The 18,397-nt window shown below is 47.6% G+C and overlaps 1 protein-coding gene across 1 annotated transcript; it reads left to right on the plus strand.

The window, feature by feature from the left end:
- The first annotated feature begins 8,812 nt into the window (after positions 1–8,812).
- KCNK3 (potassium two pore domain channel subfamily K member 3) lies at positions 8,813–16,862 on the plus strand. The gene is made up of 2 exons (XM_073561955.1): positions 8,813–8,888; positions 16,009–16,862. Exons 1-2 carry the CDS (start codon positions 8,813–8,815, stop codon positions 16,860–16,862), a joined length of 930 nt encoding a protein of 309 aa, XP_073418056.1.
- Positions 16,863–18,397: the final 1,535 nt, after the last annotated feature.

The raw sequence follows: 18,397 nt of genomic DNA on the forward strand, positions 1-18,397 counted from the left end.
TAGTTGTCATGGGAGATTTCAACTATCCAGACATTTGTTGGGAATCTCTCTCAGGCAAAACTAACAGGTCAAGGAAATTCTTCCACCTAGGATCTAATCCTCATAAACAGGGAGGAAATGGTTGAAGAGATAAAAGTGGCTGGGACCATAGGAGGAAGCGACCATGCTATTTTAGAATTTTGGATAACTAGAGGAGGAAGACCTGTGAAGACTCAAAGGTCAATGATAGATTTCAGAAAGGCAGATTTTAAGGGGTTCAGAAAGAGAATTGGAGGGATCCAATGGCTGGATATCCTTAAGGACAAAAATGTCCAGGAAGGATGGGAAATCTTGAAAAATGAAATTCTCAAAGCACAATTGTTAATAATTCCGAGAAGAGGGAAGAATAAGAAACGTTTAAGGGAACCAGGATGGATGAACATAAAACTTAAGCACATGCTAAAAAGGAAGAAAGAAACGTTTATAAAATGGAAAGAGGGAGGCATATCTAAAAAAGAATATAATGCTGTCTGCAGAACCTGAGAACCTGCTGGGCACGAATCAGATTAACTAAAGCTGACAATGAATTGAGGCTTGCAAGAGATGTCAAAAGCAATAATAAAGGATTTTGGGGATATGTCAAAAGTAAAAGAAAAGTCAAAGATGCTATAGGATTTTTACAGGATGAAAATGATGAAATGGTAAGACAGGATGTTGAGAAGGCCGAACTTTTAAATTCCTATTTTGTATCTGTTTTCTCTCAGAAAGGAAATGTAACATCAACTGTTCTTCACTGTCCTATTACGGGAATAGAAGAATCCAGGATCTCTATAAACAGAAAGATAGTGAGGAAACACTTAGCTAACCTAAATGAATTCAAGTCTCCAGGTCCAGATGATTTACACCCCAGAGTTCTGAAGGAGATAGCAGAAGAAATTTTTGAACCTCTCTCCATAATCTTTGAAAATTCTTGGGGTTCATAAGAAGTCCCAGAAGACTGGAGAAGAGCAAATGTTGTTCCTATCTTCAAAAAGGGGAAGAAGGTGGACCCAGGCAACTATAGGCCGGTAAGTCTGACTTCAATACCAGGAAAGATCTTTGAACAAATTATTAAACAACATGTATGTAAGTACCTGGATAAGAATGAAGTGATTAAACAGTCAGCTTGGGTTTGTAACTAATAAGTCATGTCAGACTAACTTAATTTCCTTCTATGACAGATTCACTGACTGGGTGGATCAGGGAAATGCTGTAGATATAGTATGTCTTGACTTCAGCAAAGCATTTGACAAAATATCTCACACAATCCTTATTGAAAAAATGACTAAGTATGGAATGGACAAGGCAACTGTTAGGTGGATTCATAACTGGCTTAGTGACCGGACCCAAAGAGTGGTCGTAAATGGCTGCACATCCAGTTGGAAGAATTTCTCAAGTGGGGTACCACAGGGCTCTGTCCTGGGCCCTGTATTGTTCAACATCTTTATCAATGATTTAGATGAAGGAATTGAGGGTAAACTGATTAAATTTGCTGATGACACACAGCTAGGAGGGATAGCTAATACTAGAGAAGAGAGAGAAGACTCAAAAAGATATAAATAAACTGGAGCAGTGGGCAGCAACTAACAGAATGGTTTTTAACAGTGAAAAATACAAAGTACTACATCTGGGCAATAAAAATGAAAAAAGCATATACAGAATGGGAGGAATAGGGCTAAGTGACAGCACATGTGAAAAAGACTTGGGTATACTAATAGATCACAGACTAAATATGAGTCAACAGTGTAATGCAGCAGCAAAAAAGGCAAATGCAATTCTATGATGTATTAACAGAAGCATACAGTCTAGATCACGTGAAGTCATTATTTCCCTCTACTCCTCTTTGGTCAGACCTCATCTGGAATACTGTGTACAGTTTTGGGCGCCACATTTTAAAAAAGACATCAACAAACTGGAGCAAGTTCAGGAAAGAGCGACCAGAATGGTGACCGGTCTGCAAACCCTGTCTTATGAGGAAAGGTTGTAGGATTTGGGAATGTTAAGCTTGCAGAAGAGAAGACTGAGAGGAGACTTAATAGCTGTCTACAAATATGTAAAGGGCTGTCACATTGTAGAAGGATCAACTTTATTCTCATTTGCACAAGGAAAGACTAGAAGCAATGGGATGAAAGTGAATGGGAGGAGACACAGATTAGATATTAGAAAAAACTTTTTGACAGTTAGAGTGATCAATGAGTGGAACAGGCGGCCACGAGAGGTGGTGAGTTCTCCTTCAATGGAAATCTTCAAACAGAGGCTGGACAGACATCTGACTGGGATGATTTAGCGAATCCTGCTTTGAACAGGGGGTTGGACCAGATGGCCCAGGAAGTCCCTTACAACTCTACCATTCTGTGATTCTATCAATCTTCCTACAAACATATTGTGTCGAAAAATAAAACCACATACTACCTACATAATACAACCAGAACGTATCGAATCCAATAATACTGTGCTCAAATCATAAAGCACAATATCGGTCTTCAATACCGTAACAGTCAGTCTCATTTTATCTCATTTTATTTGTCTGTTTCCGTGCCCGTAAATCATCTTGCATTATTGGGCGCAGTATGGTGGCATAGATGGGTACAGTATGGCTGTATTACTTGGCCACTGTGACAGAAGCAAGATAGTTGCATTAGATGGGTGCAGTATACTGATAGGTGTGCACTGTATGGCTGTATTATGTATGCTTTATATGGCTGAAATTTGTGGACATTGTATGGTTGCATAACAAAGTTTTATATGGACACTGTATAGTTGTGCTATGTGTGCACTGTATGGTTGTGTTTTATTGGCACTGTATGGTTGTAAAATGTGTGCACTGTAAGCTTTTATTATGTGGGCATTATGTGGTTGTAAATTGTGGGCATTGTATGATTGAACAATAAAGTTTTACATGTACACTGTATGGTTGTGTTATAGGGACTGTATGGTAGTATTATGTGGACACTGTATGGTTGCACTATGTGAGCACTATATAGTTGTATTATGTGTGCACTGTATGGTTGTATTATTTCTTCACATACTACACATTTCAAACATTCACTTTTCATATAACGTTGTATTGTGCTCATATAATACAACCATAATAGTCACATAAGACTATATGGTGCCTTGATAATACATCCATATTGTCCCCACACAACACTATGCTGTTCAAATAGAATATACAGCCATACAGTGTTATGTGTTGTGAGTTCATTTTTCCCTTCACCAGTGAGGTCTGATGAACTCCCTATCCTGGCGAAGGAAGGTAGTGAGGCTGATTACCAAACAGCTGAGCAGGTAGATGATGACTGGGTCACAGGAACTGATGACTGGATATAAGGCAGCCGACGCCCTGCTGCCTTGCTGGTGATTTCCTGCTGGATTCTTGGAGACCAGTCTGATTTCTGCTTCTCAAAGCTAAGTTTTGCTCTGCCTTTTGTACACTTTAGTTCTGGTTTTGTTTGCCTTGTTTTTTGGAGTTCAGTCATCCCCGGCCGGGGGTGAGCTGAATTCCATTTTTGTCTCTGATCAGTTGATCTCTGGCTCTGTCTTCAGAATATACCTGAGTGCTGATATAGTCTTTTTGAAGCCTAGCGACTTCAGGGCCTGTTTTTCCTATCAGTCTGTTGGTTCAATTTTGTATAGGGTTTTTGCGGATTGCAGACAGCAGCTTTTCTATCCTGTCCTATTTAGTTAGCTTGGGCCACATCATTTGCTCAGCCTATCTTTCTATCTGTGTTAGTGTTTTTCATCTTGCTTCACAGTCATTATATGTTTGGGGCTGCCTATTGCTTTGGGGTCTGTCTTTAGGCTATGTAGTTCTCCGGCTGTGATCGAGGGGTCTAGGGCACCGTAGGAACCCCCCACGGCTACTGCTAGTTGTTGTTGATAGGTTCAGGGGTCTGCAATCCGATAGCTTCCAACTTCTCTGGTTTTCTGGACTTAGCTATTATTTTTGTTTTTTCCTCCTTCGGTGACTCATCCATAACAGTTATGTGAACACTGTACAATTGTATTACATTGCCACTGTATGGTTGTATTATGCAGGCACAGTATTATGTTATATTGGCACTGAATGGATTTACAATATTATTTTGGCTCTGTTTGGCTGTATTACATGCCATCATACAGTACGGTGTTATGTAGGCACTGTATGGTAGTATCATGTTGGGCATCATGTGGATGTATTATGTGTGCCCTACATAGTTGCACTGTGTGTGGCACTTATGGCACGATTCCTTTGACTATATCATTACAGTGAATAGATTCAACACAATGTGGCCATATTGTGGCCCGTGCGGAGGGAAAGTTCTCGCCATGGGAGGAATATTGCGGATACGTTATATTATCATTATGAGGGTTGATGTATTTTGCTGAAAATAGAAAGTCCCTCATCCCTTCATTCCTGCAACACAGATACTTACATGTTGTTCTATCGTCATGGAGCTTGAGTATAGCGGAGGTATTAATACCGCCTAGAGATACAGTATCTGCCATAGACCAGACTGTAAATAGCGCTCACAGCGGGTGATGAGACCCATTCACTTTATGGATGGGGATAATTGTGTTTTCATTCAGATGGAGCGCTTCGGTAATAGAATCAGCAGATAATGGCGCAGCCGCGACGTTCTACTGATCCGCAGATGTATTACGGCTCTACCGCTATTATGTGATGACCTGAAGACACTTATCAGGACTCCTTAAGGTTAATGTCCCAGCGATGTCGCCAGCAGCAGATACTGTGGTTAACCCATGCCTCTCCAGAAGTTAGAGCATGCTGGCATCTGTAGTTCTATAACGTATCAATTATCTACTGCAATTGTGCTTCCCTAATGGAGGTCTGTACTGATGCGTTGTAGCAAACCATCCTCTGTGCCAAGACTCAATCTTATTTCATTAATCTTTTGTTATCTGATGTTCACAGTCATCGGTAGCGATTAGAGACCTTAAAATGGTAAAAAAAAAAGAAAACACCTTTTATTAGATGTTTTAGATAAATGTAACTCGGCTGATTTTTGGTATTTAATTTCTTTTATTTTTCCAGGAAAATACCTAATAAAATGTGGAGTACAGAGATAGCGGTTACACATAAGAATGGAGGCACTGAGCTTAGTAGTTACACAGGAGAATAGTCACAGCGCTGTGTAGTTACACAGGAGGGTAGGCACAGCAATGCGTAGTTACACAGAAAAGTAGTCACAGCGCTGTGTAGTTACACAGGAGAGTAGGCACAGCTCTGCATAGTTACACAGGAGAGTAGTCACAGTGCTGTGTAGTTACACAGGAGAGTAGGCACAGCTCTGCATAATTACACAGGAGAGTAGGCACAGTGCTGTGTAGTTACACAGGAGGGTAGTCACAGCACTGTGTAGTTACACAGGAGGGTAGGCACAGCGCTGTGCAGTTACACAGGAGGGTAGTCACAGCACTGTGTAGTTACACAGGAGGGTAGGCACAGCGCTGTGCAGTTACACAGGAGGGTAGGTACAGCGCTGTGCAGTTACACAGGAGGGTAGGCACAGAGCTGTGCAGTTACACAGGAGAATAGTCACAGCGCTGTGCAGTTACACAGGAGAATAGTCACAGCGCTGTGCAGTTACACAGGAGAATAGTCTCAGCGCTGTGCAGTTACACAGGAGGGTAGGCACAGCGCTGTGTGGTTACACAGGAGGGTAGGCACAGCGCTGTGCAGTTACACAGGAGGGTAGGCACAGAGCTGTGCAGTTACACAGGAGAATAGTCACAGCGCTGTGCAGTTACACAGGAGAATAGTCTCAGCGCTGTGCAGTTACACAGGAGGGTAGGCACAGTGCTGTGCAGTTACACAGGAGGGTAAGCACAGTGCTGTGCAGATACACAGGAAAATAGTCACAGCGCTGTGCAGTTACACAGGAGGGTAAGCACAGTGCTGTGCAGATACACAGGAAAATAGTCACAGCGCTGTGCAGTTACACAGGAAAATAGTCACAGTGCTGTGCAGTTACACAGGAGGGTAAGCACAGTGCTGTGCAGATACACAGGAAAATAGTCACAGCGCTGTGCAGTTACACAGGAGGGTAGGCACAGTGCTGTGCAGTTACACAGGAGGGTAAGCACAGTGCTGTGCAGATACACAGGAAAATAGTCACAGCATTGTGTAGTTACACAGGAGAGTAGTCACAGCAATGTGCAGTTACACAGGAAAGTAGTCACAGAGCACTGTTGTTACACAGGAGAGTAGGCACACTGCTGTGTAGTTACACAGGAGAGTAGTGACAGCACCGTGTAGTTACACAGGAGAGTAGGCACAGCTCTGCATAATTACACAGGAGGGTAGGCACAGCAATGCGTAGTTACACAGAAAAGTAGTCACAGCGCTGTGTAGTTACACAGGAGAGTAGTGACAGAGCAGTGTAGTTACACAGGAGTGTAGGCACAGCTCTGCATAGTTACACAGGAGAGTAGTCACAGTGCTGTGTAGTTACACAGGAGAGTAGGCACAGCGCTGTGTAGTTACACAGGAGAGTAGTGACAGCACTGTGTAGTTACACAGGAGAGTAGGCACAGCGCTGTGTAGTTACACAGGAGAGTAGTGACAGCACTGTGTAGTTACACAGGAGAGTAGGCACACTGCTGTGTAGTTACACAGGAGGGTAGGCACAGCGCTGTGTAGTTACACAGGAGGGTAGTCACAGCGCTGTGTAGTTACACAGGAGGGTAGGCACACCGCTGTGTAGTTACACAGGAGGGTAGGTACAGCGCTGTGTAGTTACACAGGAGAGTAGGCACACCGCTGTGTAGTTACACAGAAGGGTAGGTACAGTGCTGTGTAGTTACACAGGAGAGTAGGCACACTGCTGTGTAGTTACACAGGAGGGTAGGCACAGCGCTGTGTAGTTACACAGGAGAGAAGTCACAGCACTGTGTAGTTACACAGGAGGGTAGGCACACCGCTGTGTAGTTACACAGGAGGGTAGGCACACCGCTGTGTAGTTACACAGGAGGGTAGGTACAGTGCTGTGTAGTTACACAGGACAGTAGTCACACCGCTGTGTAGTTACACAGAAGGGTAGGTACAGCGCTGTGTAGTTACATAGGAGGGTAGGCACAGCGCTGTGTAGTTACACAGAAGGGTAGGCACAGCGCTGTGTAGTTACACAGGAGAGTAGGCACACCGCTGTGTAGTTACACAGGAGGGTAGGCACAGCGCTGTGTAGTTACACAGGAGAGTAGGCACACTGCTGTGTAGTTACACAGGAGGGTAGGCACAGCGCTGTGTAGTTACACAGGAGAGTAGGCACAGCACTGTGTAGTTACACAGGAGAGTAGTCACAGCGCTGTGTAGTTACACAGGTGTAGTTACACAGGAGGGTAGGCACAGCGCTGTGTATTTACACAGGAGGGTAGGCACAGCGCTGTGTAGTTACACAGGAGGGTAGGCACACCGCTGTATAGTTACACAGGAGGGTAGGCACAGCGCTGTGTAGTTACACAGGAGGGTAGGCACAGCGCTGTGTAGTTACACAGGAGGGTAGGCACAGCGCTGTGTAGTTACACAGGAGAGTAGGCACACCGCTGTGTAGTTACACAGAAGGGTAGGTACAGCGCTGTGTAGTTGCACAGGAGTGTAGGCACACAACTGTGTGAGCGCAAAGCAAAGAGGGAAAAAGGGGAAGGAGATTGTCAGCTCACCCATAGTAGATGCACCTTGTTCAGCAGGCAACTCGCACGTAGTCGTTTCAGGCTCAGACGTCAGCCATGTGTGAAGAAAAAAAAAGGAAGGGATCCTCCAGCGATGAAACCAGCGAAGCCGATATAAAAATGAAAAATCTTTATCGGAATGATATAAGGTCATAAAAACTGGACATCACCCGACACTTGGATGGGCAAAACTGACGCGTTTCAACAAACAGCCTTAATCATTAGTTACACATAAGAATAGACGCAGAGAAGTTGCTGGTTACACATGAGAATGAAGACACCAAACTGGCCAGTTACATATGGCAGTAGAGGCACAAAGCTTTCTGGTTACAATTCAGAACATGAATAATCTCTTGGAGCAGGTCACAATATAACTGACAGTCTGCAATTGCAGAAGTCAGCAGACTGGCTCAGTACATGTAATTGGTCACTTTATTGACTCTCATCTAGGATAGGGGCGAGTATCATCTGGCTGCCTGACCATGTGTTTCTTTAGGCTGCCTCTGTGTATATTGTAATCCCACCTAGAACTCAGTCTATGCACCGCAACACATGGTGGCTGCAAGTATAAACTGTTTTACTCGCCCACCTGCATGCCCACCACTACACATGTACTGTGTGAGTCAGTGACCCATGTCACAGGTGGGGGTCACTGTAAGTTCTCCCCAGGATACGCACGGAGGCATATTGAGGCTATGAGGGGGCATTGCAGTTGCAGGTGTAGCTTATGAAGGCCATAGGAGTGCATGACATTCACGGGCATAGCTGTGACTGCAATGCAGACTGAAAATAATAAAAATAAGTGTCCAAGGCAAATGTAGGGAAAAACCTGCTCTGGTATGTTGTGTTGTGAAACAGACTGCAGGATAGTAGTTGTGCAGTCCATTTCACTCCAGGCCCAGGTATTCCATGTAGCTAAAGGCCACAGGTTTCTTTGTTAAAAGCCCTGCAGTGAAGGGTTTGAGTGTGTCAGGTCTGAGTTAGTCTGGTGCTTGTTACTGTGCAGAGCAGTTGGTGTTGCAGATCACAGCCTGTGTGAGGCAAGACATGACATAGCGGAGCCAACAGGTCTGGTACCCACAGTGTACACAGTGGTGCTGCCGTCCACGGCAGGAGGACTGTCATGCATAATGGCTGCAAACAAGTGGATATGGTGCCCGGCTGCGACCCGGAGGATATCAAGGACTGTGTACGGCTTTGTGAGTAAAAAGATATTAACACAGCGGTGCGGTCACCTGCGGTAACTGGTCTTGGATGTGGACAGGTCTTGTGCCCGGAGGTGAACCAGAAATGGTCTGTCCTGTGACCGAAGGAGGACTGGCATGTGTAGTGATTGCAAAATTTGTGAGTAGAGAGACTTTAATACGGCGGTGCAGTCGCCCATGGTTACTGGACAAAGGGAGGTCCAGCGTGTTTAGTGTAGTATGTAGTGCTCTGAAATTTATAATAACATCATATGCATTTGTGTGTGAAATGGACATTAGTGTGTGAAGTAACACATTAAAGAGACATTGTGTTTGAACTTTGTGGGTGGCTGCCTCATCACTGAGTAAGTGTGCTATCCCTGCACTACAACTGTTACCGTAAAGACCCTGTACATACAATGGACATGGTGCCTAATAAAATGTAATTCACAATATTTAAAGTTCTCATGTTTCCCACCAGTCGGATGTCTGCATACATTTCAAGGGCACAATGATAAATAAAAGATAGACGTCTGTGACCGTCCTCGTTGCGGACCCCCTTGTATGCTCCTATCAGCTCTGCTGTATCTTTAATTACTATACGCTGTATTTACTTCTTAAGAGTGAGATTCAGGGTTCAGCGTCTTACAGACCACCTGAGAGCTCTCAGTCCCAGCACAATTACTCCCTACTTAAACCTTTCCATAGAATCAGTGAGAATAACAAGAGCAAGAAACACTGGAACCAGAAGACGAGACAAGATTGGAGGCTGGCCAGCGGCGAGCGGCGCTGCCAGGGACTGTGAACTCCACGCTCCGGCTTCTGCAATTTTCCATGACACTGTCCAAAATAATAAAGATACAACTACAACTCTGAGGGGGGAAACAAAAATCTACGGGTCTCCTGTCTGTGCGCTAGTGCGAAACATAGGGAACACAGAGGTCACAGAGGGGAACTTTGCAGTCCTATGTAACACAGCAGATAATATAGTGATCACTCCCTGAGTACAGGTAATGCAGTAGATGTCATCTGCAATCCTATGTAACACCACAGATAACAGTTAACAGTGCAAGTTTCTTTTAGCAGTGCAGGGGTTAATCTGTTCAGTTGAGAGCTCCTGGAGGCTTTTCTGCATTAAGGCTTTCAGCTGTTCACTGTCAACCACTCCCCTCTCTCTCCTACATAATCTGGGCCCTGGCTAGCACTCATTGTCAGAGTTAGCTTATGCTGCTTGGCTGGAGCTTGTTGGTGGTTATTGGAGAAGGCGTATGATGGATTTATCTGTTACTTTTGTGAGGCTTTGAGTGTGTGCCAATTCCCTTTCTTCTCCTATTTTGGTTTTACCCCTTCCTCTACTCCCCGCTGCATTCCTCTGTGGTATGGGTGAATATATTTGCATGTCTGGTATTTTCCTTTATCCCCGTTTGTATTACCTTGTGAGTCTGTTTGGTGTATTATGGTGCACCGCTACTCCTCTCTTCCCTGGGTGGAGGAAGGGCACAGACTAAGGGTAGATTCAGGAGCTAAGGCACAATACTTGGTCCCGATGTTTTCACCATCAGAAGTAATCCGGGGAGCAGGGTGACCTAGGGCGCCCCTAGCGTTAGGGACAAGGAAGGAGTCCCTGGACACTCGACGACAGAGTCGTGACAATATTATTCTAGCACTGTATGATGCTATATCATGAGCGCTCGTATAATTCAGTAATTTATGATAAAATAATACTGTCATACAGTGCAATATATGATGGTATCCGCACTGTATAGCATTGATAATTAGACTTCGGTTTGGAAGCTTTACCAGACAGTGATAATAATGGTACACGATTGTAGTAGGTAGGCTATGACACCGTGTGAGCGCAGAGCAGACAGCCCAGCAACGGCATTGTGTGAGCACGGAGCAGACAGCCCAGCAGGGGCACAGTGTGAGCGCAGAGCAGACAGCCCAGCAGGGGCACAGTGTGAGCGCAGAGCAGACAGCCCAGCAGGGGCACAGTGTTAGCGCAGAGCAGACAGCCCAGCAGGGGCACAGTGTGAGCGCAGAGCAGACAGTCCAGCGGGAGCACAGTGAGAGCGCAGAGCAGACAGTCCAGCAGGGGCACAGTGTTAGCACAGAGCAGACAGCCCAGCGGGAGCACAGTGTGAGCACGGAGCAGACAGCCCAGCAGGGGCACAGTGTTAGCGCAGAGCAGACAGCCCAGCAGGGGCACAGTGTGAGCGCAGAGCACACAGTCCAGCGGGAGCACAGTGTGAGCGCAAAGCAGACAGTCCAGCGGGAGCACAGTGTGAGCGCAAAGCAGACAGTCCAGCGGGAGCACAGTGTGAGCACGGAGCAGACAGCCCAGCGGGGGCACAGTGTTAGCGGAGCAGACAGCCCAGCAGGGGCACAGTGTGAGCACAGAGCAAACAGTCCAGCGGGAGCACAGTGTGAGCATGGAGCAGACAGCCCAGCAGGGGCACAGTGTGAGCGCGGAGCAGACAGCCCAGCAGGGGCACAGTGTGAGCGCAGAGCGGACAGGCCAGCAACGGCATTGTGTGAGCACGGAGCAGACAGCCCAGCAGGGGCACAGTGTGAGCACGGAGCAGACAGCCCAGCAGGGGCACAGTGTGAGCGGGGAGCAGACAGCCCAGCAGGGGCACAGTGTGAGCGCAGAGCAGACAGCCCAGCAACGGCATTGTGTGAGCGCAGAGCGGACAGCCCAGCAGGGGTACAGTGTGAGCGCAGAGCAGACAGCCCAGCAACGGCATTGTGTGAGCACGGAGCAGACAGCCCAGCAGGGGCACAGTGTGTGTGCAGAGCAGACAGCCCAGCAGGGGCACAGTGTTAGCACAGAGCAGACAGCCCAGCAGGGGCACAGTGTGAGCGCAGAGCGGACAGGCCAGCAACGGCATTGTGTGAGCACGGAGCAGACAGCCCAGCAGGGGCACAGTGTGAGCACGGAGCAGACAGCCCAGCAGGGGCACAGTGTGTGTGCAGAGCAGACAGCCCAGCAGGGGCACAGTGTTAGCACAGAGCAGACAGCCCAGCAGGGGCACAGTGTGAGCGCAGAGCGGACAGGCCAGCAACGGCATTGTGTGAGCACGGAGCAGACAGCCCAGCAGGGGCACAGTGTGAGCACAGAGCAAACAGTCCAGCGGGAGCACAGTGTGAGCATGGAGCAGACAGCCCAGCAGGGGCACAGTGTGAGCGCGGAGCAGACAGCCCAGCAGGGGCACAGTGTGAGCGCAGAGCGGACAGGCCAGCAACGGCATTGTGTGAGCACGGAGCAGACAGCCCAGCAGGGGCACAGTGTGAGCACGGAGCAGACAGCCCAGCAGGGGCACAGTGTGAGCGGGGAGCAGACAGCCCAGCAGGGGCACAGTGTGAGCGCAGAGCAGACAGCCCAGCAACGGCATTGTGTGAGCACGGAGCAGACAGCCCAGCAGGGGCACAGTGTGAGCACGGAGCAGACAGCCCAGCAGGGGCACAGTGTGAGCGGGGAGCAGACAGCCCAGCAGGGGCACAGTGTGAGCGCAGAGCAGACAGCCCAGCAACGGCATTGTGTGAGCACGGAGCAGACAGCCCAGCAGGGGCACAGTGTGAGCGCAGAGCAGACAGCCCAGCAACGGCATTGTGTGAGCACGGAGCAGACAGCCCAGCAGGGGCACAGTGTGTGTGCAGAGCAGACAGCCCAGCAGGGGCACAGTGTGAGCACAGAGCAGACAGCCCAGCAGGGGCACAGTGTGAGCGCAGAGCGGACAGGCCAGCAACGGCATTGTGTGAGCACGGAGCAGACAGCCCAGCAGGGTCACAGTGTGAGCACGGAGCAGACAGCCCAGCAGGGGCACAGTGTGAGCGGGGAGCAGACAGCCCAGCAGGGGCACAGTGTGAGCGCAGAGCAGACAGCCCAGCAACGGCATTGTGTGAACACGGAGCAGACAGCCCAGCAGGGGCACAGTGTGAGCGCCGAGCAGACAGCCCAGCAACGGCATTGTGTGAGCACGGAGCAGACAGCCCAGCAGGGGCACAGTGTGTGTGCAGAGCAGACAGTCCAGCGGAAGCACAGTGTGAGCGCGGAGCAGACAGCCCAGCAGGGGCACAGTGTGAGCACGGAGCAGACAGTCCAGCAGGGGCACAGTGTTAGCACAGAGCAGACAGCCCAGCAGGGGCACAGTGTGAGCGCAGAGCGGACAGGCCAGCAACGGCATTGTGTGAGCACGGAGCAGACAGCCCAGCAGGGGCACAGTGTGAGCACGGAGCAGACAGCCCAGCAGGGGCACAGTGTGTGTGCAGAGCAGACAGCCCAGCAGGGGCACAGTGTTAGCACAGAGCAGACAGCCCAGCAGGGGCACAGTGTGAGCGCAGAGCGGACAGGCCAGCAACGGCATTGTGTGAGCACGGAGCAGACAGCCCAGCAGGGGCACAGTGTGAGCACAGAGCAAACAGTCCAGCGGGAGCACAGTGTGAGCATGGAGCAGACAGCCCAGCAGGGGCACAGTGTGAGCGCGGAGCAGACAGCCCAGCAGGGGCACAGTGTGAGCGCAGAGCGGACAGGCCAGCAACGGCATTGTGTGAGCACGGAGCAGACAGCCCAGCAGGGGCACAGTGTGAGCACGGAGCAGACAGCCCAGCAGGGGCACAGTGTGAGCGGGGAGCAGACAGCCCAGCAGGGGCACAGTGTGAGCGCAGAGCAGACAGCCCAGCAACGGCATTGTGTGAGCACGGAGCAGACAGCCCAGCAGGGGCACAGTGTGAGCACGGAGCAGACAGCCCAGCAGGGGCACAGTGTGAGCGGGGAGCAGACAGCCCAGCAGGGGCACAGTGTGAGCGCAGAGCAGACAGCCCAGCAACGGCATTGTGTGAGCACGGAGAAGACAGCCCAGCAGGGGCACAGTGTGAGCGCAGAGCAGACAGCCCAGCAACGGCATTGTGTGATCACGGAGCAGACAGCCCAGCAGGGGCACAGTGTGTGTGCAGAGCAGACAGCCCAGCAGGGGCACAGTGTGAGCACAGAGCAGACAGCCCAGCAGGGGCACAGTGTGAGCGCAGAGCGGACAGGCCAGCAACGGCATTGTGTGAGCACGGAGCAGACAGCCCAGCAGGGTCACATTGTGAGCACGGAGCAGACAGCCCAGCAGGGGCACAGTGTGAGCGGGGAGCAGACAGCCCAGCAGGGGCACAGTGTGAGCGCAGAGCAGACAGCCCAGCAACGGCATTGTGTGAACACGGAGCAGACAGCCCAGCAGGGGCACAGTGTGAGCGCCGAGCAGACAGCCCAGCAACGGCATTGTGTGAGCACGGAGCAGACAGCCCAGCAGGGGCACAGTGTGTGTGCAGAGCAGACAGTCCAGCGGAAGCACAGTGTGAGCGCGGAGCAGACAGCCCAGCAGGGGCACAGTGTGAGCACGGAGCAGACAGTCCAGCAGGGGCACAGTGTGAGCACGGAGCAGACAGTCCAGCAGGGGCACAGTGTGAGCACAGAGCACAGCGCTGCACTGTCACCAAAGGACGAGTCGCCCGCTGGAGACGCCATTGTTTTAGGAAATTGTGTCATTAATATCTGCGCCTCATCCTGACAAAGCAGCAGCACATTGTGTAATTACATATTGTGGGGGTCGATAGATAGATAGATAAATAATAATTAAATAGGTAATAAATAATAGATAGATAATCTATTATATAATTGTCTAATTCTGTCTGTCTGTCTGTAATGGAAATCCCACCTCGCTGATTGGTTGCGACAGTTAGGCCGCGACCAATCAGCGACAGTTGCTTAGTCGTCGTGGCAACACGGCCGCATTGCTTATTGTACAGTGTGCATATTCTGGAGTACAATACATTAGGTAAATAGGTAACAGTAGAACAGTGACTGCAGCTCTCGGTGTAACTGGAGTACAATACATTAGGTAACAGCAGAAAAGTGACTGCAGCTCTGGATGTAACTGGAGTACAATACATTAGGTAAGATCTGAACAGTGACTGCAGCTCTGGCTGTAACAGGAGTATAATACATTAGGTAAGAGCAGAACGGTGACTGCAGCTCTGGGTGAAACTGGACTACAATACATTAGGTAACAGCAGAAAAGTGGCTGCAGCTCTGGGTGTAACTGGAGTACAATACATTAGGTAAGATCTGAACAGTGACTGCAGCTCTGGCTGTAATAGGAGTATAATACATTAGGTAAGAGCAGAACAGTGACTGCAGCTCTGGGTGTAACTGGAGTACAATACATTAGGTAACAGCAGAAAAGTGACTGCAGCTCTGGGTGTAACTGGAGTATAATACATTAGGTAAGAGCAGAACGGTGACTGCAGCTCTGGGTGTAACTGGACTACAATACATTAGGTAACAGCAGAAAAGTGACTGCAGCTCTGGGTGTAACTGGAGTACAATACATTAGGTAAGATCTGAATAGTGACTGCAGCTCTGGCTGTAACAGGAGTATAATACATTAGGTAAGAGCAGAACGGTGACTGCAGCTCTGGGTGTAACTGGGCTACAATACATTAGGTAAAAGCAGAACAGTGACTGCAGCTCTGGGAGTAACTGGAGTACAATACCTTAGATAACAGCAGAACAGTGACTGCAGATCTGGGTGTAACTGGAGTACACTACATTAGGTAACAGCAGAACAGTGACTGCAGCTCTGGGTGTTACAGGAGTACATTAGGTAACAGCAGAACAGTGACTGCAGCTCTGGGAGTAACTGGAGTACAATACATTAGATAACAGCAGAACAGTGACTGCAGATCTGGGTGTAACTGGAGTACACTACATTAGGTAACAGCAGAACGAGAAAGAGTCCGGGGGCTGTCGGGAGGTTAGTATATCACTATTTTTTATTTTAACAGAGACTCTAGAATACCCGATGCGATAGAATCGGGCCACCATCTAGTAGATAATAAATAGATAAATAACAGATAATAGATAGAAAGATAATTGATGCATAATAGATAAATTGATAATAGATAGACAATATATAGATAGATATTATATAGATAGATAATAGATTGATAGATATGGGGTAGATGAGCCCGGATGTTGGACATGCCCCTTGTGCACACTCTACAGTCATACAATGGCCATCATTGAATATATGAGAACAGTCGCCCGCGGTACCTCGGTCACTAACCATTTGTTTTTGGTTTCCTGCAGGTTATGGACATGCTGCTCCCAGCACAGATGGAGGCAAAGTCTTCTGCATGTTCTACGCCCTCTTGGGCATCCCACTCACTTTGGTCATGTTCCAGAGCCTGGGTGAGAGGATTAACACTCTTGTCAGGTATCTACTGTACCGTATCAAGAAGTGCCTTGGAATGAGACGGGCTGAAGTGTCTATGGCCAACATGGTCATCATCGGCTTCTTCTCCTGCATCAGCACCCTGTGCATCGGAGCCGCCGCGTTCTCATACTATGAGCAGTGGAGCTTTTTCCATGCCTATTATTACTGCTTTATAACTCTTACCACCATTGGATTTGGGGACTATGTTGCCCTTCAGAAAGACGCTGCTCTCCAAAACAAGCCCCAGTATGTTGCCTTTAGCTTTGTGTACATCTTAACGGGACTGACGGTCATTGGAGCTTTTCTCAATTTGGTGGTTCTTCGATTCATGACCATGAATGCGGAGGATGAAAAACGAGATGCCGAACATCGGGCATTACTGAACAGAAATGGACCCTCCAGCATACATACCACTGACACAAGTTCTTCGACGGGCGGATTTCGAAATATGTATGCTGAGGTTCTTCACTTCCAGTCCATGTGTTCTTGCTTGTGGTACAAAAGTAGGGAAAAACTACAATATTCTATTCCCATGATCATCCCCAGGGATCTGTCTACTTCGGATACTTGTGTAGAACAGAACCACCACTCCCCTTGTAGATACATGGGCATGCCATCCAATGGATGTATCTGTAACAACCAAAATTCTACCATCAGCTCTGTATCCACTGGACTGCACAGTCTCTCTGCATTTCGAGGACTCATGAAGCGGAGAAGTTCTGTGTAGTCCTCATCAAGACTTTTAATATCAATTCAGAGTATCACAGAAATGTACAGTGCTCTTTATTTTCATAAAGATGGACCCATCACATTGAGTGGCTTTAGGTGACCATGAGTTGAGATAAAAGTCGTAACCTTGGGAGATCATGTGTCCAAAGTGTTCACGAAAGTAAATTAAAAAGCAAAAAGTTTAGCACTTGAAAAATTCAGATAATGTTGTCCTAATATGTCTATATAGATTTCGCATTGCGCCAATTCTGTGCCAAAATTAAATTGACCAATTCTAAAATTTCCAACTTTTACATTTTTCTAAAACTTTTTAAAAAATAAGATCAGAACATCTACATACATGGGCACAAAGATGTTGAAATGACACACTATTGATTCATGACCTCCCCGGTGTTTCTCGTGCCAGGTTGATGCCATCTGGTAGTAGAAAGCTTGGTCGCAGCTTGATTATGATCTCTACATTTAACATTGTTGATGGATCTGCCCAATCGGCACTCACTGCTATGTCAAACCATTCACCTTCAGCATGTTAGCTATACCTATTTTATGACCTGTCATGCGTTACCTTTGAGGTTACATTTCGAGAGTTCATCTTCAACCATGAATGAAACGAAGTTGTCCATTTTGGGTCAAGCATATCTAGGGTGATATTCTTAATGCCTATAGTTCTAGTTTTGAGCCATCTTTGCTCAACTCTTTCACGGTGGCATGAAGAAATGTTCTGGCCCTACGAGAGAACAATGATTTTGTTTGGAGGTAGATAATTCCATTCTGCATGAAGCATGTGTATTTTATGCAATGCCAGTCTGATAAGAAGAATCCCAGGGCTTCTTGATTTATTTTTTTACTTGTAATTTAAGTATGACATTTTTGGTATTCTAACAAATGCCATATCGTTAAATGGATTAGATGGGTCTGTAACGCACAACTTTACTGACCCTAAAAATAGATATTTGTAATCTTAAGAATTAGGAACAGATGCTCAGGGAGAGATGGTGCAATGTGCAATTCTAGAATGAGAAGAAACCCCCAAAAAATTCATATTCAAAAACATCTGGTAGAAACATAACCTAATAGTTAGTTGTATAACAGGGATAGTTGTGGTCTAACTGTACTCATGAGAGAAATCTAAATTTCCAGAGTGCTTAATCTTAAAATGATGGCATACCAAGAAGTATCACCATTGCCTATGGTAGAGTTGTCCTCTCAATGTCCTTCACAGTTCCTTTGTATCGTTTTGCAGGAAGGGGGAAGTCAAAATGGTTCAATGTTGAATGATTCTTGTCACTAGAGCTATTATCTTAATATCTTACTCAAACATGGCCCCAATCTTGACTTTATCAAGGGTTGAAATTTTAGTTAAGCAATAGGCACCAACTGTGCTCCTAGGTGAAGGTTTATGGTGGGCTTTCACGTATGGTCACCTCATACATATCATATGAGATCAACGTAGAAGAATATTTGGCTAAGAGTGATCTAAAATGTAATGTTTCTGGGGATGTGGGAAAATACAATTAGATACTTTCCTAGAAT

The sequence above is a fragment of the Dendrobates tinctorius genome, unplaced genomic scaffold, assembly GCF_039654945.1.
Source record: "Dendrobates tinctorius isolate UK_male_01 unplaced genomic scaffold, ASM3965494v1 ptg000332l, whole genome shotgun sequence".
Taxonomy (NCBI): Eukaryota; Metazoa; Chordata; class Amphibia; order Anura; family Dendrobatidae; genus Dendrobates; species Dendrobates tinctorius.